The sequence below is a fragment of the Trichosurus vulpecula genome, chromosome 1 (genome assembly GCF_011100635.1).
Source record: "Trichosurus vulpecula isolate mTriVul1 chromosome 1, mTriVul1.pri, whole genome shotgun sequence".
Lineage (NCBI taxonomy): Eukaryota > Metazoa > Chordata > Mammalia > Diprotodontia > Phalangeridae > Trichosurus > Trichosurus vulpecula.
The window spans coordinates 4921583-4945053 of NC_050573.1; the positions used below are offsets into that span (position 1 = coordinate 4921583).

Here is a 23471-nt window from a genome sequence, read left to right on the forward strand (position 1 = left end):
ACACATAGATATATACATACCTACACATTCACCTATATATATATACATAAACATATATATATATATGCATATTCCCTTCAACTACCCTAATACTGAGGTCTCATGAATCATACACATCATCTTTCCATGTAGGAATGTAAACAAAACAGATCAACTTTAGTAATGTTATACCAGAAGTGAGTGAGACATGCCACAGAGTATAAGTTTTGAATGGAGAAGTTTATTAGCCGGCGGTCATTCGGGGAAAATTCCCAAACCAAATGACCACGTTTAAAGGGAGACGGTAGTTTATATAGACAATACAGGATTCAGTGCTTAATTATCTCTTGAAGTTTACATACGTTACTTTGCAGACTCAGCAAGCCTGTGTTATTTCACTTTTTATGACCATGATACGTTAGAGGAACCTCCTGAATAGATTGTAAATACAACATATCAGATAGTTGACAAAGTGTCAACTGGAATTACAACCCAGAATCTCTGTGTCCAGTTTGCCATACATCCCACAACATGACTCATGAGATAAGAGCTAGGAACAGTCACATAATTCAAAAGAATATCTGGGGCTGAGGCTTTCATCCTTCAAGGCCATAGGCAGACTGAGGGATGCTCCAGCTGGGTTTTGTTGAGACGAGAGATAGAGTTGTCTCTCAGCCCACTCAGTTAGACAAAGGAAGATTGTTAGGCTTTCCTGGTAATTAGCTTACATTCCTTGGAAATGTCTTAGGGCCCAGGACACTCGCCAAACGGCAGGAACTCAGTCTGTTTTTTTTTATATGCACACTGGAGTTTGCAATTAGGGGCTGGGGGCAGGGTTTTTTAGCAATAGCTGGCTACTCAGGTATCACAGTAAGTCCCTTGCAATTTCTGTTTCTTGATTACCTTTTCATGCTTCTCTTGATTCTTGTGTTTGAAAGTCAAATTTTCTATTCAGTTCTGGTCTTTTCACTGAGAAAGCTTGAAAGTCCTCTATTTTATTGAAAGTCCATATTTTGCCTTGGAAGGAGAGATTACCTTGCTTAATATTCTGCACAGAGACGCTGGGCTGTAGTTTCAACTGACTTTTGTCAACATCCTTTACAACTCTATTCAATTAAGGAAAATCCTCTTCTTGTATCATGGTTAAACATACATGGGGGTCATAAAAATGAGGTAATACAGACTTGCTAGGTCTGCTAAAATAACGTATATAAGTTTTCTCATTGCTTTGTTCAGGCAGTCAGAGTTTACGCTCTGACTCCTTGTACATACAAGTAAGCTAGCTTCGCTATGCTTTAAGGGAAAATAATAAACAACATGGATTTTTCTATCACCTAGCTCTGTTGTTTCCTTCAGGTTTTCAAATTTTCAGGTTTAACAGCACGTACTCAAGACATACTGTAGAATCTATCAAGATTTGTCAAAACAGGTGACCCCTACCCACTTCAGGTGCCACAAGTAATACTGCCAGAAGGAATCTAGAAAGCACTGAAATTCCCAAGACTTGGGCAAGAAAACAAAGACCACAGATAGCATTTTCCTCACCATTACCCATTGAAGGCAAGGGATACAGAGGAGAAAAATGATTTGAGGAGTGAACAACTGGCTAAAAAGGTCCTGAGAATAGAATTCAGATTTCTGGACCCTGGCTAAGAACAAAAGAATGACAGGCCCCTGGTCAAGCAATGATACACCTAACAAAGATGGGACAACGTATATTTGTGCTTTCTTCAAGACTCCTTCAGTTGGTCTCCTGTGCCTTCTTCCAGAGCGTAGTCAGGGCTATTTTCCTTCCCCTCTTGCTCCCCTAATGATTGATGGTGAATGGTAGGAGCATATAGTGAGGCACATCTGCTCCCCTAAATGGCCTGACAGGGGAGTTCATGGATCTTTAGTTTTTGGCATCCTTTCCTCTATTTCCTTTTCTGAGCAAAAAGTAGAAACTAGAGTTCCTGAGAATGAGCTTTCCCTGCCTAAGATATAATAACAGTTCCTGCAGTAGCAGATGGAAGAGAAAAGACAATCAGAGAACAGAGATCCTGACAGTGGATCATTCCATCATTGGGAGTTACCCCTTGGGTAATAAATACAAGGTTCAAGAATACAGAATTAGCTGCTCAGCTCAGCACCTGAGAAGGCCAGCAGACTAGGGCTTCTGCTGAAATGAAGGGACTTCCACATGTTCTCTTGGACCAATCTGCAAGGCAGCCGGGCCTGCCTGAGAATCAGTCTCCTCATCAGGTGTAGAGATGTCCTCATCCTGGTTTGTTTTGTTTTTTTTTTTCGGTTCAACACAGCTGCTTGGAACTCCTACCCTAGCTGAGCCTTCCTGAACTGCCTATGTACCTGGGAGACTACCTCTGTATCCACTATGAGATAGCCATGACTTGTAGCCCTCCTGCCATTGGAGAGGAAAGTAGGTTGCCCCCTCATAGCTCTTCTGTAGCAAATCAGGGCACTGCTGGGCCAGCCAGAAACTGAGAAGTAGGGAAACCAAGGTACATCCTGGGTCAACTGGGCCACCTAACAATGAGAGCACTATAGTTTCCATCCTAGAACTCACAGCCCAATCTAAACCCAAATCTCACTGTAGGCAGCCAAGCAGGTGCTGAACAAGAAGTAACATGGTAGAGTTGCAGTCCCAAATGATTTCTCTCACTTCTTCAGAGATATAGCTTAGACCTCAATAGGGGCATACCTCTTCTAGACTGAAAAGCCAAGGCTCACAGACTTGTCTTGATTCTCAGGAGTCAAAGAGTACTCTACATTGGTGGAAAGTACTTGAAAGAACACCAGCCTTGGGGCCATAAGACTTGGGTTCCGATCATAGCTGAGCCACTGACTCACTGTGTGGTCAGTGTCCCTTCGTTTCTCTGGGTCTCATTTTTCCTAATCTGGAAAATAATCTTAATTCCTGTTTTGAGGTGACCCGATGGATATGGAGTGATGGACGTGGAAATCAGGAAGACCTTAGTTCAAATCCTAACTCAAAATCTTCTTGCTATGTGACCTAGGAAAGTTACTTAACCTCTCTCAGCCTCAATTTCCTCATCTGTAAAATGAGAATAAGAATAGCCCCTACCTCAGAGGGCTGTGGTAAGGATCAAATAATATATAAAGTACTTTGAAAACCTTAAAGTGCTATATAAATGCTAGTTATTACTAGCATTGTTGTTGTTCCTGGTCTCTGGTGGCTCTTATGAGCACTAAATGAGATAATGGATATGAAATTGCTTTGTAAACTTGTAAAGCAAGCAAAGTGGGACTTTTTACTGTTTTTTCTTTTGGAATGTTCCTCAGCACTAAGGCAATCAGGTGCCTTTGATTGGGTCTTGTCTTGGTTTGAATCAAGAGTCTTTGATTGAATCAAGAGTACTTGATTGGAAATAGTATATATACTCTGAGGTTAGCATTTTCTTTGGGAGATTACTCATTGGAAGTGTTTGTGTGATTTGGCCAGCCAAGATTCTGGGTAGCCGTTAAGGAGCCCAGATGTTGGTGCTTTGGCTTTGAAAACCCAGATGTTGGTGCTTCTCTCTCTGGTAATTATGTATGTATTGCTATGGACAGACAGAAGCCCTGTCTGCTGATTTATGTTATTTTCTCTTTTTATATAATTTCTGCTTGTAATTTCTGTTTGTGTTTTCTCTGAAGTTCAGGGTGCTGACTTTTTCCCCTGAACTAAGTGAATGATACATGGATGTTTAATTAAAGTGAGATTGTAAACCCCTTCAGGTTGCTTTCCTTAAAAAAGCAGATCAAAGAACCTGTGCTAGCAGCCCTCCTATGTGCTGGTGTTATTGGCCTTACACCTCCACAGCAGCTGCAAGCAGCATTGTGGCTACAAAACTGTAAGCATAGATGTGTAAAATATCAACTTAAAAATTTCCCAAGTTTGAGATTTCAGGCACTTGTCCCCTAGAGGGAGATTTGCCTAATATTCTGCTTCCTGACAAAAGGAGATGATTTTGCCAAATGACCCCTGCCACAACTGGAGGATTTTGGGCCACATTATGAAGGGGTAGGAGGCCTAGACCTTGATATGACTTCCTTGATATGACTATGAGTTGCTCAGACTAGTCAGGTTTGAAGGGAATGGGATTGCTTTTTCACCAGCCCTTCAAAGTGTTTTACCTGGTGAGATTTGAGTCTTTTATGTTTCCATATCTCGTCCTGGGCTCCTGTGAATCCTTTGCATCTTAGACATTTCCTAAGAGATGTAGTGGCAAAATGAAAGCTGTCCCATACCTGGAAAAAACAAAAAACAAAAAGCAAAGCTATATTTGGTTCATGTCTTCCAGGTCTTGTCAAGAGGATTTTAAACTAAAAGGGATGGGAAATAAAGAAGACAGTCTGTATAAATTTAAGCAAGATGTGACACTAACTATAATGGAGGAAAGAGAAACAGCAATAGAGACACCCTGAAGTTCATGCACCATTCCACCAAAGGCAAAACCTTTGCCAAATGTCTGTACCCAGATAACCAAAGTTAATGCAACAAACTTCAAAGAGGCCACTAAGACTTGATGGAACAAAATGTGATCTTTGGAAAAGTACAAGCCTCAGTTAAAAGAAGCAGGCTCAGTAAAAGGGAAGTGCGTAGGGGAGGGAGCAGTACTACAATGAGAATACACATGCTCAAGTGAAGTAATTAAGGAACAAGAGACAGAAGCAAGGTGGGGAGAATCTGGGTGAAGACCAGAGAACATTAGAAATGGAAGCGATCTCAGCAGCCATCTAGTCCAACCCATACACAGAAGAAATCCCACACTCATGTCGAACAAATGGTCTTCTGTTCTCTGCTTCAAGCCCTCCAAAGAGGGAGAGCTCTCCACCTCCTACAGTAACCCCCTGGAGTAGCAGAAAGCTCTTACCATTAGGAATATTTTCCCCAACATGACATCTAAATGTGCCTCTTTTCTACATCCATTACTCATCTGCATCTGGGGCCAATAAGCAAGTTTGCCTAATCCTCCTTCTGTATAGCAGTGACCCTATCCTCTGTGAGTCTTTGGAGGCCATCATGTGTGCTTCTTCCCTCTTCCCAAGCACACCGGGCACATAAAACAAGTTTATTGAATGACATTGATGAGCTGGAGAACATCTAGAAGAAAGTTACCAGAATGGTAAAGGGCTTTAAATTCATCCCATATGGTGACTGGGTGATGAACTGGGATGTTTAGCCAGAAGAGACAGCTAGATGGCACAGTGAATAGAGCACTGGGCTGAAGTCAGGAAGATCTGAATTTGAGTCCTGCTTCAGACATTTGCTAGCTATATGACCCTCGGCAAATCACTTAATCTGCCTACCTCAGTTTCTTCATCTGTGAAATGTGGGTGCTAATAGCACCCACTTCATAGGGTTGCTGAATCAAATGAGATAATCAATAGAAAGGGCTTTGCAAATCTTAAAGCATTGTGTAAAATGCTATTAAGAATTAATGACTAGGGGAGGCAAGGGAAGGATGAGAAGATATTAGTGATAGCAAACACCTAAAGAGCTGTGACATGGAAAAGAAATTACTTGTTCTATTTGCCCCCAAAGGAAAGAATTAAGGCAAATTTTGACTTGCTATAAAGAAAAAGTTCCTACAAATTAGAACTATGTAAAAATGGGATGAGCTCCCTCCGAAGGGGGCAGAATCACCCTTCCCACTGGATTTATTCAAGCAAAGGCTGGATGACCACTTGTGGAGTATACTGTAGTAGGTATTTTTCATGAGTTGGCCTAAGTGGCTACTGCCATCCCTTTCAAATCTGAGATTCTGTGACAATGGTCCAGGATTGCTGGTGCTAAATTGATAAAGCTTTTAAATGCCCATATACCTAATGTACAAACATAAATGTTTGACAGTCCCTGCCTTAATAGCATTTACAATCTAGATAATACTCAGAGGATACACAAATAAGTAGATCTAGGATGTGCAGTGATGTAGAGGAGGGCACCAGCAATCAGGGTAAAATCTGGAAAACCAGTAAGACAGAAGCTAAGACTTGGAGACAGCCAGAGGTGAAGAAGGTCAAAATGTTGGATACAAGGGAGAAACCTGTGAGAGGACATGAAAGGAATTTCACATACAGTAAGTTGGCTAGCATGGCTAGAAATGTGTATGTGTGAAATGAACTTTAAAAGGACATGAAGAAATAGGAAGGATAATAACAGGAGAGGCTTCCTCCACCCTGGAGCACTTCAAGTAGAAGCTGGATACCCACTTGCTGAGTATGTTAAAGCAGAGATTCCTTTCATGTAACAGTTGGACTAACTGGCCTTTTAGGGCCCTTACAACTCTCAGATTCTATGACTGGAACTTGAAGACAAATATCCCAATTTTTTTTTAAAAGAATAAAGTCTACAATTATAGACCTGAGAACTTCAGGTATTCTGCTGACTAGACCATTGATTTAGAGCTGGGGATCACCTACTTCAATCTTTTCATGTTATAAATGAAGAAAATGAGACCTATTAAAATTATGACTTGTCAAAGGTTGCAGTTAGGTGGCAAAGCTATAATTAAAACTCAGGTCCTGTGACTCCAGGGTTAGCACCCTTTCTACTTCACCATGTCCCTCCAAGCAAAATTCTGAAGTTTTGTTTAAAAGAAGCAGTGAATACAAAGAACTATCCTTGCTTTAAGAACAGATCTTGCCAGGTTAAGCTCACATTCTTTTTGGAATAGATAACTTCATGGGTGGACTAGAGGGAAACTGTAGATATAATTCACCTAGATTTTAGTAAAGCATGCTATTATGGTAGAAAAAATGGAGAGATGCAGTGGGCTAGGTGATCATACAAGTAAGTGGGTTTGGAACAGACTGAATAGTCGGTCAAGAATAGTCATTAATTTCAATGTCAGCCTCAAAGATTTCTGGTGGAGCAGCCCTGTCATCTGGACTCCGTCCTATGCTGTTTAACTATTTTAGCGATGCCTTGGTTAAAGTACAGACATACGATTATCAAATGTGCAAATGACAAGCTGGAAGGGATAGCCAACACGATGGACCACCAAGTCTTGACTCTAAAAGATCTTGATAGACTCCTTGTGCTGAATCAATGAAGATGAAATGGGGATAAATGTAAATTCTTATACTTGATTTCAAAATGTCAACTTCACAAGTACAGGACAGGGGAAGGGGCATGGCTAGATGGGCATTGCTTTGAAAAGGACTTTACGATTTTGCTGGACTGTAAGCTCAGTGTGAGTCAACAGTGTAGCATCAGATCTGGCAGCTAAAAATGCTAAAATCTCTTAGGTTGAGAGAAGTTCAACTCCAAGGCATGAGGATGTAATAGTCCTGTTATACTCTGTCCTGATCAAACTACACCTAGAGCAGTCTACAGTGTTCAGTTCTGGGTACCACATCTTTGAAAGGACATCAGCAAGCTCATGAGCCTCTGGAGAAGGGCTGTGAGAATATCACATGATTGGTTGAAAGAACTGTGGATGTTCAGGAGAGAATTGGATGTTACGGAGAAACACGGTATTATGGCTTTGAGTACTTGGAGGGCTGTCACGCAGGAGAGAATAAGCTCGATCTATTTGGTGCCAAAAACAATGGGTGAACACCTCAAAGAGGCAGATTCAAGTTTGATGAAAAAAAAAACTTTCTAATTGGATTTCTTTAGGGTAGAATGGGTTATCTTGGGAAGTAGTGGATTACAGCCTGTGTCAAGGCTGTTGCAGTGGGATACTAATTGAGGTCTAAATTGGACTAGATGGCCTTGAAGTTCCTTCCAATTCTGAGATTTTATAATTCCAGGAATTTCATTTAGTCATTCAAATGCAATCATATCTTCTAAGTTCACAGCACTGTTTATGGGAGAGGCACCAGGCTTAAATATAAACACATAATCCCTGCCTTTATAGAGCTTAGAGTCCAGCAGGTAGAGATGACATATAGACAGTCAACTAGAATATAAAATAATATATAGATTAGAAAATTTATGTTATTTTTTAAAAAGGCACCAATAAAACTTTAAAATTAGACATTCATTCTTGGGGGACATGATGAAAGAAGTATTCTATTTTCTTTTTTTTTATTGTGCCGACAGGATTTAATACAGTGGCTGTCACATAGTAGGTACTTAATAAATGCTCATTGACTTGACTAGTAAAACAAAGAACAAAAAACTTCCAAATTATACAGAATAGGTGCCCTGAGTGTTCAGGGAAGAGTTAAGATAGTGGTGGCATTTAATTTTGGCTTTAAAGGTCTTGTACAAAACCAGTAGGAGATAGGAATGAGGGATTTTCCAAGCACAGGGCATATCCTAAGGAAAGGCAGGAAGGTACAGGGTATATTGATGAGACAGCAAATAGTCCAGGTTGGTTGGACCACAGACTATCTAGAGAGCATTATAACGAAGACTGGGGAGACAGAAACTGGCATTTGATTCAGGAGGAACTTAAAATTAGTCAAAGGGGTATGAAAAATACTCTGTAGATATTTGGGACTGAAAGATTTTTGAGTAAATTAGTTGCAATTAGATCCTCAGGAAGATGTCTGTTTAATGGCATGGGGAAATTAAAGGAATAAGGGAGATGAAGGAAGATAAGGAATGTCACCACCACAGTGGTCCAGAGATCATTAAGGCTTGCATTAGGATGGCTATTGGTCTAAAAGAGGAAGGTAAAGAGGTAAGGTATATTCAACAGACCTTAGTAAGTAGGAATAGGTGAGAGATACAGAAGGGTTAAAGAAAAAAAAAACACCAAGCTTTAGAACATGTGAAACAGGGTGCTAACATGGACATAAATTGGGAAATCCGGTTATAATAGGCAGGTGAAAATGGTAATGTAAGGTCAGGGCCACTTGGAAGTGATACATGAGGCACTGTAAATAAATTCGATTCCCAGGAACACAAGGAGACAAGAGAATAAGTCCAAGAGTAAGAAGACAGAGAAATTGTCAATGGAGTCTTATGACAGTCAAAATTTGGTGACTCTGAAGACAAGGGAAAAGAGAATATCCAGAAAGGGTCTGAAGGACGTTCAACTGTGTCTATAAATTCAGGAAGATAAAAGTAGCAGGTTAATTAGGAAGTGACTGTAGACTTTTTAGAAAGCAAGAGCAGTCAAGATGACCAATCAATGGAATGCACTGAAATGGAGGTTAGTAAGGAACTTGCAGCAATAAATATAGGCAGCTTTTTCAAGAAATTTAGCAGAAAAGGAGAGAAAAGAGATGAAGTGGAAACTGGATATGTCAAAGACAGAAAAGATGGCTTATAATGATTGGGGACACATGCATGTAGTTTAAGAAGCTATGAAGGCTCTAGTAAAGAAGGATGGAATAATATTACAAGTAATTGCTGAAATTTACATAACACATTAAAGTTTGCAAATTACTTTTACATATATTATACCTTAATTGTTCCTCATAGACACCCCATGCATTTGTAGGTATTAGTAACTCCATTTTACCAATGAGGAAACTTTCCCACAGTCACATAAGCTAGACGTCCAAGAGTGGAATCTGGCCTCAAGTTTTTCAGACTTAAGTCCCACACTCCCTGGATTTAAGAAATATGAGTAAGGCTCTTAAACAGGTAGGAAAGTTAGCACCAAGGAAGCAAAAAGAGGAAATAGCTTTAGGGAGGAATAGGGATACCTTTCCTCTGTGACTAGGCAGTCAGCCAGCCAGTCAATAAGCATTTATTAAGTACCTACTATATGCCAGGCAGTGTACTAAGTATTGGGGATACAAAAAGACTAGAAAAGAGAGCAGATACAGAAATTTTCTAAAGAATTGAGGGAGTGAGTTCCTACCAGATATATACCCAATGAGAAAATTAGGAAATTCAACTGCAGTAAGTCTTGGCATTGGATGAGAGAGTTGTCTGGATACTAGAGAAGAAAAAATTTGGAATAGCTGTTGAAATTTAAACAAGAATTTGCTTCATTTACAGTTTTTTTTAATATGCATTCTCAAATATTCAGCAAGGTGTATGACTAAAATCCTTTTGATTTTCATTATATTCATGAAGCTTTACTCCAATATGAAGTTTCTGATGGCAAGTGAGATGTGACCTTTGGCGAAAGGCCTTTCCACATTCACGACACTCATATGGCTTCTCTCCTGTATGAATTCGTTGATGTTTGGTAAGCTGGGTCTTCTGACAAAAGGCTTTCCCGCACTGTTTACATTCATAAGGTTTGTCTCCAGTATGAATTCTCCGATGTCGAGTAAGTTGTGTTCTCCTGCTAAAGGCTTTCCCACATTCATTACATTCATAAGGTTTCTCTCCAGTGTGAATTCTTTGATGTCGGGTCAGTTTTGAACTCTCCCGAAAGGCCTTTCCACATTCATTACATTCATGTGATTTCTCTCCAGTATGAATTCGGTGATGGTAAGTAAGAGAAGAACTGTGTTTGAAGGTTTCCCCACATTAATTACATTCATGTGATTTCTCTCCAGTATGAATTCGGTGATGGTAAGTAAGAGAAGAACTGTGTTTGAAGGCTTTCCCACATTCATTACATTCATAAGGTTTCTCTCCAGTGTGAATTCTTTGATGTCGGGTCAGTTTTGAACTCTCCCGAAAGGCCTTTCCACATTCATTACATTCATGTGATTTCTCTCCAGTATGAATTCGGTGATGGTAAGTAAGAGAAGAACTGTGTTTGAAGGCTTTCCCACATTCATTACATTCATAAGGTTTCTCTCCAGTGTGAATTCTTTGATGTCGGGTCAGTTTTGAACTCTCCCGAAAGGCCTTTCCACATTCATTACATTCATGTGATTTCTCTCCAGTATGAATTCGGTGATGGTAAGTAAGAGAAGAACTGTGTTTGAAGGTTTTCCCACATTCATTACATTCATAAGGTTTCTCTCCAGTATGAATTCTTTGATGTCCGAGAAGTTGTATGCTTTGGCCAAAGGCCTTTCCACATTCATTACATTCATAAGGTTTTTCTCCAGTATGAATCCTGAGGTGGAAAGTGAGGGATGAGCAGTGTCTGAAGGTCTTTCCACATTCATTACATTCATAGGGTTTCTCCCCAGTATGAATCCTGTGATGAGAAGAAAGGGAAGAACTGTACCTAAAGGTCTTCCCACATTCATTACATTCATATGCTTTTTCCCCAGGAGGCATTACCTGATGTTCAATAAGTTGTGGGCCCTGGGAGAAGGTCTCCCCACAATCATCATATTTATTTTGTTCCTCTCCAGAAGGAATCCTATGATATGAAGGAATGTATGAGTTAGGGCATATGGCTTTCCCACATTCATCATATTCACAAAGTTTCCCTCTAGTACAATTTCCTTGATATTCAGTAAAGTTGGAATCATGGCTGAAGAAATTTTCACATTCATTATACCTGGAAAGTATCTTCTTTGCGTTGATTTCACTGCTTCTACTTAGGTCTAAATTGAGTGAGTAGCTCTTTTTGTCTGTATCATACTTGTAGAGACTCCTTCCTATTTGTTCTCCCTGGTATGGAGAATGGACTTGTGCTAGACAGAACCTTCTGCCACATACATTACATTCATTGTCCCTCACTGTATTCAAAGAGTTCCTCTGGATGATTTTTACTTGCTGAAAATGCTTCTCTTCATTATTCTGTTTCCTCTTTAACCCAGCATTACAGTCATAAGATTCTCCCAACTTGGAGGCACAGGTGCCTTCTCTTGGGAGTCTTTCCAGGGATGACAAATCCATAGAAATGCCCAGCTTTGGAGTTTCAGGCCTAGTCATCCGGTCTGAAAAAAACAAAACATGTCAATATCCTCTGTACCCATCCCAAATGCTTCCCACCTACGTCTTCTCCAAAAGCAATCATGGTAAAACTCCAAAAGATAGACTAAATAGGGTTGTTACCATGCATCTTTATAGTTATTTACAATTTTCAAAAGGCTTCCTTAATGGTCTCAAAATAGTCTTGTAAGAAAGTTGGTCAGTTGTCTCATTTTCTAAATGAAGGGATTTATCTAAATGATTCAGTGATATATTGATTACCCCAATTGTCTCTCAACTAGTTAAGAGCACAGGGAGTAGTCATGCTTGGGTCTCCCAATTTCCAATCCAGAGTTCTTTTCATCACATCATACTGACTATCCACTATGAGGCAAATTTACTCTATGTACAGAAATACTTCAGAATGGTTAGCCATCATTAGAGATAATATAATGAGGATTCCTCCACTGAACAAGAGGTTGGACTAGATACATTCTGAGAAGTCCTTACCTATTATGGCCACTATGAAAGGAAGAACAAGGTGTGTTATTAATAATACTGTGGCTTTTCCACACAGCCCTGGACCTCAATGTAATTCCGGGTTTTTGAGTGGCTCTCTCCCCTGTTCTGTAGGAGATACCAGTGTTATGTGCCTTTGCAACAGCAAAACAGCCCATGAGAAACTAGGTGGCCTAGTGGATAGAGCAGTAGTACTGGGGAAAAGGAAGCTCTTAGTGTGAATCCCAAATCATACACTTTACTGTGTGACACTCAGCAAGTCACTTAACTTCTCTGGGCCTCAAAATCTTACTTTAGTGCAAACAGCTAACACTTGAATGGAGAAAGGAAACCAGGTGCAACCTCAAAAATACATGGCTTTGACAGCTCTCAGACAGAGCCATGCAGACTCATATGAAAGTAGAAAAGAGAAAGTTGAATACAAAGAATCCAAGATGGACAGAAGATGGAAACTGTCACTGATGGAATAACTAGCCACAGTTCCCAAAATGTGCACTGCACAGCATGAGATGTTTTAAACTTTCAGGGGAAACATAGCAGATGAATATTGGCTAAGTGCTAGAGCTCATCAAAAATTAATTCCATTTGCAATACCCTCTCTTTCTGAAGCTGGTTTTCAGTGGTTGCTGCAATCAAAAGGAAGTACTGCATGAAAATCAGTATCGAACAGGAAATGAGGGTGGTAGAGTTCAATCTGATTCCAAAATCTGAGAAGCTTCACATCTGAGAAGCCCAATGGGTGCACACAGCTCATTAGTAAGTAATTGTAGGTATTTAAAAATGAAATAAGCATATTTTTTCTTTCAATTGGTGCTTTTTTTCCTCTTTCAAACAGCAAATAAGTTGTTAGGACATTAATACTTATTGAGTTCTTTGGGCCTAACTACTTAATAAATGGAACTGTTAGGTATTTCTTTTGGTTTCAGTATAAGGCCACCATGAGCCAAGAAAGTTTAGGAAGCTTTGTGATAAAGGAAAAGGCCAAGAATATGGGGAAATATCGGACAATGAATAAGGATTAGTAGACAGTCTGGAATCAGAATCTGTACCCATATTATCTCACACTCGATATATGGCAATAGGATCTAATTAATTAAAGAGGCTTTTTGTCTGTTTCCTCACTCCCACCCCATTCCAGTTCACCCACCAATGAGCTACAGGACAAAGCTTCCCTTCTCATTGTCCACTCACAAGTCATCTCACAATCCAGCTTCCAGGCCTTATCTACACAAGGACTTCAAAATTCCTCGGTGAATCCTTTAAAGGCTTCAGGGCTAGCACCTTACCCTACCTATCCATCCTGACATTCCCCGACTCTGGGCAACAAAGTGACACAGTGGATCAAGCACTGGGCTTGGATTCAGGAAAACTCATCTTGATGAGTTCAAATTTAGCCATGGACACTCACTAGCTATGTGATCCTAGGCAAGTCACTTAACCCTGTTTGCTTGTTTCCTCAGCTGTGAAAGCTGGAAAAGGAAATGACAAACCACTCCAGTATCTCTGCCAAGATAACCCCCCAAAAAGGGTTTGCAGAGTCAGACACAACTGAAATGGCTAAATAACATCTCCCCCCGCCCCCAAAGCACCCTCAGTTCCCATCCAGCAGGTCTTCTCACTGCCTTGCCTTCCACAAACCACGCCCATTTTCAACTCTAAGACCTTTATCATAGTTCCTCCTTCACCTGAATTTCACCCTTTTTTCCCTATCCATTCAGATACCCAAAGGGCATTGCTAATGGAGGTACAGGAGAAGCAGAATAGAACATTAACTCTTTCTATCATTAGTAAAAGCAGAGTTAGATACCAAATTAAGGTTGGAGGTGGTTAGTGCTTCTAAGCCCAATTTTGTGTCACTGCTTCTACTTCCATGATTCTAAACTCTGCTATGTCCCTCTCTGACCATGATATCCTATCTTTTCATTTTTCTAACTCACTTCACAGTATACCTATTTACATCCATGTGACCAGTTGGCCATCTACCCAATTATCTCTTCCCAGGATATCACCACTGGTATGACCTCACTTTCCTCCCTTTAGTCTTCCCAAGGTTAACTATATGATGTCCTTCCACCCCTGAATCCCTTTGGCCTCTAGTCCCAAAGGGGGCCCTTCTCATAGAAGATCCTGAGCCTCAGAACAACAAAGAGATGAGAGTACCCTATGCCTCTGGGCGTCTCTAAGGCCTGGAGACTGAGTACTGGATAATGTAGAATATCTTCTGGGTATGCTTCACCAGTCACCACCTGGAGCTGCCAAAGGGATTTTCCTAAAAGGCATGCCCAACCTTGTCACTTCACCACCCCGTGAATAGTTTCCAAGGGCACTCTGTTGTCTTGTGCAGCATTTTAACTTTTAAAAACCCTTTACAACCTGGGCCTTACCTTCGTCTTTTAAAGAATACATTTTAATTAATATCCTTTTCTTTTTGGTGGCCTTACCATCAGTAATTTTTTCCCAGCACCCCTAGACCAAATCCAAAAGAAATACATAACAGCTCCATTTATTAAGTAGTTAGGCCCAAAGAACTCAATCGGTATTAACGTCCTAACAACTTATTCACCGTTCGAAAAAGGAAAGAGGCACAAATTGAAAGAAAAAATATTTTTATTTCATTCTTAAATACCTACAGTTACGAATGAGCTGTGTGCACCTTCTGGGCACTGCACAACTTCTGAGATTTTGAAATCAGATTGAACTCTACCTGCATTTCCCCTTGTGTCTTCTTCTCCTCCCAGAGAGCCATGCCATACAACAAAGCACTGGTTTAAAGAAAAAATTTTAAAAGGGAAAAAATAATTAGTAAAGCTGATTAACATATAATGTATCAAAAAGTTCTGAAAATGTACGGCACGGACCTCCCACCTAGGCAGAAGAGTGAGCAGGGGCAGGGTCTTCTTATCATTCTTCCTTGGATCAGAGGTTCTTAATAATTGTACCACATTCATTTTCAATTTTTGCTGCTACTGTTTTTTCCAATTTACATTTTTTGTAGTCATTGAATATATTGTGTTCTTGGCTTTGTTTGTATCAGTTCATATACGTCATTCCGTATTTTACTGGATTCATTATACTTCTTTCAGCACTTTCTATTCCCATAGATTGATATACTACAACTTGTTTTGCTATTCCCTAATCAATGAGCATCTCCTTTCTTTCCAGTTCTTTAGTACCAGGTTAAAAAAAAAAAAAAAGTACTGCTCTAATGACTCTAGTGTATATTGAGACTTTCTTATCAATGGCCAGTAATGGAAATTCAAAGTCAAATGTTATGGACTTTTTAGTGACTTTCAGTAATTACAAATTTCTTTCTAACATAGCTGTTCACAGCTTCACCAACAATGCACCAGTGTGCCTATCTTCTCCCACAGTTCTTCCAAAATTGACTTCCAATCTTTTGTCTTCTTTGCCAATTTGCTTGACTTGAGATGAAACCTCAGTTTTCTCATACTTTTATTAATATTATATTAACTATATATTACATTACATAGTATATGTTAATATATTGGTTACATCAATTTTATCAATATTAATCATATTTATTAATATTTCTCATTTTAAGTGATTTGGTGCATTTTTTCACATGTTAATAGTTTATCACTCTTTTTAGAATGATTTGTTCATATTCTTTGTCTACTTATCTCTACGGGAAAGGTTTTTTGTCTTTTATATGTATCCGATACTATACAAATAGAGATACATAGATATGTCTGTTAATCATTTATGTATTTTGGATATCAAACTGTTATCAGAGAATTTTGATACAAAGACCATTGCTCTCACTTGACTATTTCTCTTATTTTAGTGCATTAATTTTGTCTATGCAGAAGCTTTTCAATGTCATGTCATCAAAATTATCTACTTTATTTTTTATGACTACCCCTAGCCCTTATGTGTTTAAGAATACATCTCCAGCCCATAGCTGTGAGAGCAATATGATCTGCTTGTCTTCTAACATTTTATGATATGATCCTTAACATTTAGGTTATGTGTTCATTTTAAACTTATTGTAAAATATGGTATAAGATGTTGGTCTAAGCATAATTTCTACCAGATTGCTTTTCAGTTTGCCCAGTAATTCTTATCAAATCTGGAGTTCTTTCCTAAATAAATTATGGTTTGGCATTTATTGAACACTGGGTTATTAAGTCCCATTATTTCTAATTCTCCTATGTCTAATATGTTTTATTGATTTACTTCTTTATTTTTTAGCCAATACCAAAAGGCTTTGATAACCATTACTTCATAATATAGTTTGAAATCTGGAAGTGCTATTCCTCCTCCATTCCTACCTTTCTCCATTTATTTCCTTTAATGATCTAGATCAGGGCCGTCCAAAATGCCTTATGCAGGCCGCATGCACTATGGGGCCAACTACAAGCATAGAAATTTACATAACTGCTTTAGTAAAGGAAGCTACTGCAGAGCTCTCACTAAAATGGTAAATCAAAATATATTGTCTTTTGTTTCAATAAAAACCTAAGGTTGGACAGCCCTGATTTAGATGTTTGAAAAACCAGCTGAGCTGCCACTCTGCCTGGTTTCACTCACTCACCTGCACACCTGAATCTTGGGCCTTCTCCCTCTGGCATCCAAGGTACTTCTTGCTCCAACTGGAAGATCACATCTGGTTTGGAGACAGCAAGTCCTACTCATTGGAAACAGGAAAGTGCTGGAGTCAGAAAGTCAACTTGGAATGCAGGATTAACCCCACTTGGAATAGTAGGACTCCATGAAAGGACTCTGGGGGCTAGTCTCTACTGTGTTCCTAAGATGGAAGTGGAAAGACTCTGCAGAGTAGACTTGAACTTGGAAAGAAAATGGTATCATCAGACCCAATCCCTGGCAAGAAGATGGAGCCTTCTCGTATCTTTGGGTATATGCCCTAGGGCTTTAGGAAAGAATTTCTGACCCTGAGAGGAGAAAGTGGGAGAGGTACAACTTCACAGGCATCATGAGCAAGCTGCCAGTTTCCTGGTGTACAAAGAAAGCACTGTTATACCTGAGGAAGGTAGCACAAGTATCTGGCCTCATTCCCACAAATGGTTAGGAAAGTTAGGTATGCCAAACAAGTGACTAAGGGAGGGAGCAAAGATCCTCCAAGGGCCAGGTTCTGAGTGCCAGGGGAAGCCATCCTTACCCAGGCAGACCAGGTTTCTATAGTTCTCTAGCATCACCTCTCGGTACAACTCCTTCTGAGAAGGGGCCAGGTGCCCCCATTCCTCCCAGGAAAAGTCCACAGCCACATCCTTGAATGTTACTGATTCCTGAAACAAAACATAATACAAGCTTAACCAAGGACCATTCCTCTTACTGACCTAGGAAAAGAGGGGTGAAGCTAACAGAAATTGTCAGCAGCAGATCCCTCACCTCCTGGGTACCCCAGTGTATGTTCATTTCTGAACCATGGAACCAAATAATAGTCCTCAACGTGTCCAAAGGGTCTATGAACACATCAAGGTGGGCATTCACTTTAGCTATGCAGGTCACCACCGATCCCTGACTGCCTAGCCTGTGTGACTCTAATCATCATCCACCCATAAGCTGGACAATCAATCAATAAACAAATAAATATATACAAAGTAAGCTACATACAAGATACATGGGAAATAACAGATATAAGGCACAGGAATTAAAAGAGGGCAGATAAGACTTCCTGTAAAAGGTGGGTTTTTAGTTGAGACTTAGAGAGGGCCAGGGAGGTCAGTAGTCAGAGTGGAGGAGGGAAATGTTCCAGGCACAGGGGGCAGCCAGAGATGGACTATCTCATTCATGGAACAGCCAGGAAGCCAGTTTCACTGGACTGAAGGATACATGTTGGGGAATAAGGTATAGGAAGACTGGAAAGGTAGGAGGGGGCTAAGTTACGTAGTTATGCCAAACACAGCATTCTGGATTTGCTCTTGGAGGCAACAGGAAGTCACTACTGCTTTACTGAGTAAGGAGGTGGCATGATCACATCTGCATTTTAGGAAAATCACTTTGGTGGCTGAATGGAGAATGGATGGGAGTAAGAAAAGACGAAGGACAGACAGACCCAGCAGTGCACTATTGCAGTAGTCCAGGCATAAGGTGATGGGGCCTGCACCAGGGCAGTGATAGGAGAGAAGAGGACATGCTGAAAGATGTTATGAAGACTGTGTCAGAGAAGAGGGCCCAGGATAAAATCCTAAGGGACATCTATAGTTGGAGGGTGTGATCTGGATGAGGACCCAGCAAAGGAGTCAGGGAAGTAGCAGACAGATAGGAGGAGAACCAGGAGAGAGGGTGTCCAGAACACCTAGAGAGTATTAGGGGGGAGAGTGATCAGCAGCCTCAAAGACTACCAAGAGGTGGAGGAGAAGGAGCATTGAGAAAAGGCCATTGGATTTGGCACCTAAGAGATGATTGGTCACTCTGGAGAGGGCAGTTTCAGTGGAATGATACGGTCAGAAGGCACATTGTAAGGGGTTTAGAAGAAAGTGAGAGGAGAGGAAGTGGAGGCAACTAGTGTAGACGGCACTTCAGAAGGGTTCAGCTAAAGGGGCAGAAGAGACACAGGATGATAGTTGGCATGGATGAAGGCCAGGTGTGGCTTTTTCAGGTGGGGGCAGCGTGGGCATGTCTGCAGGCAGAAGGAAATGGGAGTGGGGGTGCCAGAGGAGGCGAGCTGCCGCAGGAGCCGGCGGGATAGGACGGAAGTCCCCTCACAAACAGGAGGCCTACAGAGCCCCCAGACGGGAGCCACGCAAATGGGGCGCTTGGACCGCACCTCAGATATTGTCCATCTCCTGGGCAGGACGGCCTCCTGATCCCAAGGGCCGCGTCTCTGCTACGTCTATGCTTGCCTCCACACTCTCCTTAGCCCCGAAGTCTGGCTTCCCTCAAGAGCTTTCCTTGTTACTAAGAGCCAGGCCTGACGAGCCCCAGCACCTCGGTCTGGCCTCAGAGGGTCTTCCTTGGCCGACTCGAAGAAGCCGCGCAAAGTCCTTTGGGGGCCACGATGGTCACACGTGACAGCCCCAAGGCCCCACCACCAAAAAGCCAAGACTTTGGGCGGTGGGGGGAGGGGGGCCGGACTGGAGGGCCGCTTTCTGTCCCGGGAAGAATTCCAGGACCCTCCGTGCCACCCCTGGGGGAAGCTCCTCCCGACACCCCACTTCTAGCAGTGCCTCGCCCTGCGTTTCCTCAGCTTCCCTGAATGTTCTTTGGCGGGCTGATCATGGTCAGTCTTTTTCCATCCCTGGCCTGAGTTTCCCCGGACGATCATAGGCTGCACGACCTGCCCCCCCCCCACACTGGACACTGGCGGTCCCTCACCTGGGGGGCCCGGGCTGCAGGGTGCACGGGCCCCACCATCTCCTGCTGCTCCTCCAGGTGCTGCTTCGGGGCGGGCGAATCTGGGGAGACAAAGGGGACGAAGAGCAGGGCCGGCAGCACCTTGCGTCTGCAGCCCCCCACCTCAGGACCGCATCTCTGTGGGAGGGGCCCTGGCCCGGCTAAGTGCCGGGTCACCCCCGCCCAAGCAGTTCAGGGAAAGCCCCCCCCCCACCCACCCAGGGGGAGGGGAGAGGAGGAGGATTTCGAGGGCAGCGCCGGCACGGCAGCTCGACCCGCCCCGGACCCTGATCTGCGCCACTGATTGGCTCCCAGAACGCGCCCCGGCCCGGACCTGACCAATGGGCGAGACTCAGAGGAAGGCGCACGCGCAGGTGTCTACTCAGCCAGAGCCCTAACTCGCGTGCTCAGTGCCCCGAAATCTGGCTTGGTGCGGCGCCGCTCCTGGCCCCTGCTGACCCCGCGGGGCTCCGCCTGGGCTGCGAATGAGGGCGGAAAGAAACATGCCGGAGCCCGGACAAGCAAGGGCAGAGGTCGCTGAGGGCGGTGCATTGAAAGGGGCAGGACCGGAAGTGACTGAAGAAGCGTTAGGAGGATGGGCGAGGGGCGGAAGCAACTCTTTGCGCATGCCCAAGAGTCACTTCTCTGCTCCAGAGTCGAGGCGGAGCCCCAAGGCTGGCAGCGTCACGCCCCCATGCGTCCGTTTCCGACCCGAGAACGCAGCGGAGAGAGCTAGTATGTGGCCCCTTCCCCTTCCCTGGGAAAGGACCCTTACAGCGTGTGATTTTTTTTCGAGTCACGCTTCCGTGCCCCTCCTCCCACCAGAGTGTTTGGGCTTTACTGCAGCCGCTCCCCGCCCCCCCCCAAGGTCCAGACACCAGAAGAAGGCTCTCAGGGTCACTGTCCCTTCCCTCCCGGTGCTCGGCTCTCCCCGCCTGAGTGAAGTCCTGTCCGAGGTGTTGTCTCTCCTATGAAAGAACGCAGGGCTTCAGTCTGGCCGTATTTATTGACTCCATTACTTCCCCCCAAAAAATAATTCCATGAATTGTTGTTTAGTCATGTTCGACTCTCCGTGACCACATGTGGGGTGATCTGGGCAAAGGCACTGCAGGGGCTCGCCATTTCCTTTTCCAGCTCATTTGGCAGATGAGGGAACTGAGGCAAGCAGGAATAAATGACTTGTCTACGGTCACGCAGCTCGGGAGTGTCTAAGGACGGATTTGAATTCCAGTCTTTTGACTCCAGGTCTGGTGCTCACTCCACTGTGCTACCAGCTGCCCGTAGGCCCTTGAGGGCAGGGACTATTTCTTTTTTCCACCTTGTGTTGACATCTTCTAGTGATGGGGTGCTTGTGCTTGAACCCTAATTCTAACAGCCTCTGCTTGGATGCCTCTGCCTGAACCCCAATTCCAAAACCACATCAAGTTCTAAAATCACATCTCTCCCTAGCATCAAAGCATTGGTCCTAGCAGTTTCTCTCTAGCAAAGCAGGGCAGCAAGCCCTAGCAAAATACTTATCTTTCCTTCTGATTCTGCAGACAGTTGTGCCTGTCTACTGTATGGCTAATTGGCTGTGCACTGAGTCATGACAATATTCACTACTTAATGACCTTACTGATACATATCCTAGATATAGTCAAATGTATACTCCTTACATTTATTTTGTCTAACAAGACATTTGATGAAAGTCACCTAGATATACCCAGTCAGCCCTGACCACTAGATAACTTAGTGACATTTCACAGTCAAAACCACACCTTCAGGTCGCCCCCCTGCCCCAACTTGGGCTATTTCCCAGTGAACTCTGGATAAGATACCTGCTCAGTAGATACAAAAAGTGCATGTTCCTTTAAGAACTGACCACCTCTTAACCACTCCCTAATCCCACCCCAAAACACTGTTTCAACAATCCAGCTAGCAGCTGTTGTGGCGGTGAAAGAACAACCCAAGCCCAACAACAAGAACGCTACCAGCATGCTGCAAAAGCACAGGTTCTTTTGATCTGCTTTAATAAGGAAAGCAAGGTTAAAGGGGTTGACAAGCTTACTTTAATTCAGCATACAAATAGCATTCATTTAGTTCAGGGGAAAAATCCAGCACCCTAAACTTCAGAACAAATACAAACAAATTACAAACATCAACAGACAGACCTTGTCTGATTCAAATCCCAATACATAGTTACCAGAGTTTAACAAAGCCTCAGCATCCAGGTTACAAGCTGGAGGGCCCTTAGCTACAGCTGCCTGGAGTCTCTGCATCAACACCATCTAGGGTGACAGCCCTGTGCAAATGGCTCTGTCCTCTTCTTATAGGGCTTCAGACATCATCAAACGTCATCTGAATGACCAGAACTTAGGCTGCTATGATTGGCTCTTGAGTTAGCACCTCCCCTTAGTTAGCCCCACCTTGGGCCCCAACTTAGTTAACAATCCACACCCACGTAGGTTTTACACCTAAAAGGGGTTTGGGCCTGGGGCTTAGCACCTAGTAAGACTTAATAAAATACACTGAATTACTCAAAGGAAACAAAAGCCAAACTCTTCAAGGACACTTGGTGGAACTGAATGTTAAGAGCCCGTTTTGCTTACCAACACAAACACTTAATTGACATGTTTCACCCCTAAATCTCTTACAAAAGTTCTCCCTGCACCCCTCGAAGGTTGCAGGTTTCCTAAGAACTCTTGCCCACAGTAAAGCATAATAAATCTTTGCCACCTTGACTTAAAGAATGCTTGAGATCATGAATTCATTCAAGATGGCCCTGACCCTCTCAAGTACTCGGTTCCTTGAGGGGTACTCCCCCCCACCTCAACCAGGAGCTCCAGTCCTAGGAACTTTAGTTTTGGGATTCCTGAGTCCTTGGTTTTTTTCCCCCTCAACACTAGTACAGCATGTGGTACAAGCTGGGCGATTTATAACTATGAGGAACAATTAATTTTCCTGATTGCTTGAGATTATCAGTCGTTTATCCCTTAAATGCATTTGATAATCCCTCTATTGAAAGTTATAATGACTCATTATTCCCAGTCCTGCCTCTAGGTCAGAGTTGAGAGAGGCCCTGTTGGGGTCCCCTGGTCTGCAGCCCTGATATTCTTGCTGGGGGGTGGGGCAAGTTGTTTGCCTGCAAGGCTGGCAATTGGGAAGGAGCTGAGAGCCAATGGGCCATCCCCTAGGGCTGATATTGACCTGTCTTCATCACATTATGAAATTTATCAATAAAAGCTGGCCCCCTTATGAATCCTGTGCTGATCTCTAGTGGTCAACCAATCAACATGTTGCTACCTTGACATATTTTTTGATAAACTTTAAATTCTCTTTCTCCTGAGTCTTGTCTCATTAATAAGGGTGAATGCTTGAACAAAGAATTTTATTACCTCTATATATATGTCCTGGACGGTCTACCAGCACCATGCCAGGAAATGAATCCACTCCACTCGAACTGTCTTAGGAAGATTCTAAAGATCACCTGGCAGGATAACCCTGAGGTCCTTTCTCAGGATGAACTGCCAAGCATTCAAACTCTACTGCAAAAAACACAACTCCGATGGACAGGCCACACTGTTTGAAAGCAAAAAGTTCATTTCTCTAAAAAACTGTCCTATGTCTCTCTGAAGAACTTTGGAATTGATTGCTTTACATGGGAAACACTGGCCTGGGACCACCCAGACTGGTGTGCCTCCATCAAAGAAAGGGCTGTGTTCTATCAGCAAAGCAGAATTGCAGTAACTCAAAAGAAACATGAGATAGGGAATTTAGAAACATTTCCACTCCAAATGTTCACGTGGACAATTTATGCCTGAGCTGTGGTAGAGCCTTCTGAGCTCATATTGATCTAATTAGCTTCATGAGAGAACTCATTTAAATACTTAATGTTTTCTTAATTTTTAAACCTATTTACCCTTCTTGTGGTTGTCTTGTTTGGGGTATTTGCAAGTGCAATGTCCTACTCACTTCTATTTTTGTAGTAAATGCCTCAAAT

General features: G+C 42.5%; 1 protein-coding gene across 1 annotated transcript; it reads right to left on the minus strand.

Moving 5' to 3' along the window:
• Window positions 1-9875: 9875 nt before the first annotated feature.
• Window positions 9876-19684, minus strand: LOC118833481 (zinc finger protein 883-like). The gene is made up of 5 exons (XM_036740835.1): window positions 19475-19684; window positions 17316-17442; window positions 16731-16826; window positions 10381-11682; window positions 9876-10296 (listed from the first exon to the last, which is right to left on the minus strand). Exons 1-5 carry the CDS (start codon window positions 19511-19513, stop codon window positions 9914-9916), a joined length of 1947 nt encoding a protein of 648 aa, XP_036596730.1. The 5' UTR covers window positions 19514-19684; the 3' UTR covers window positions 9876-9913.
• Window positions 19685-23471: the final 3787 nt, after the last annotated feature.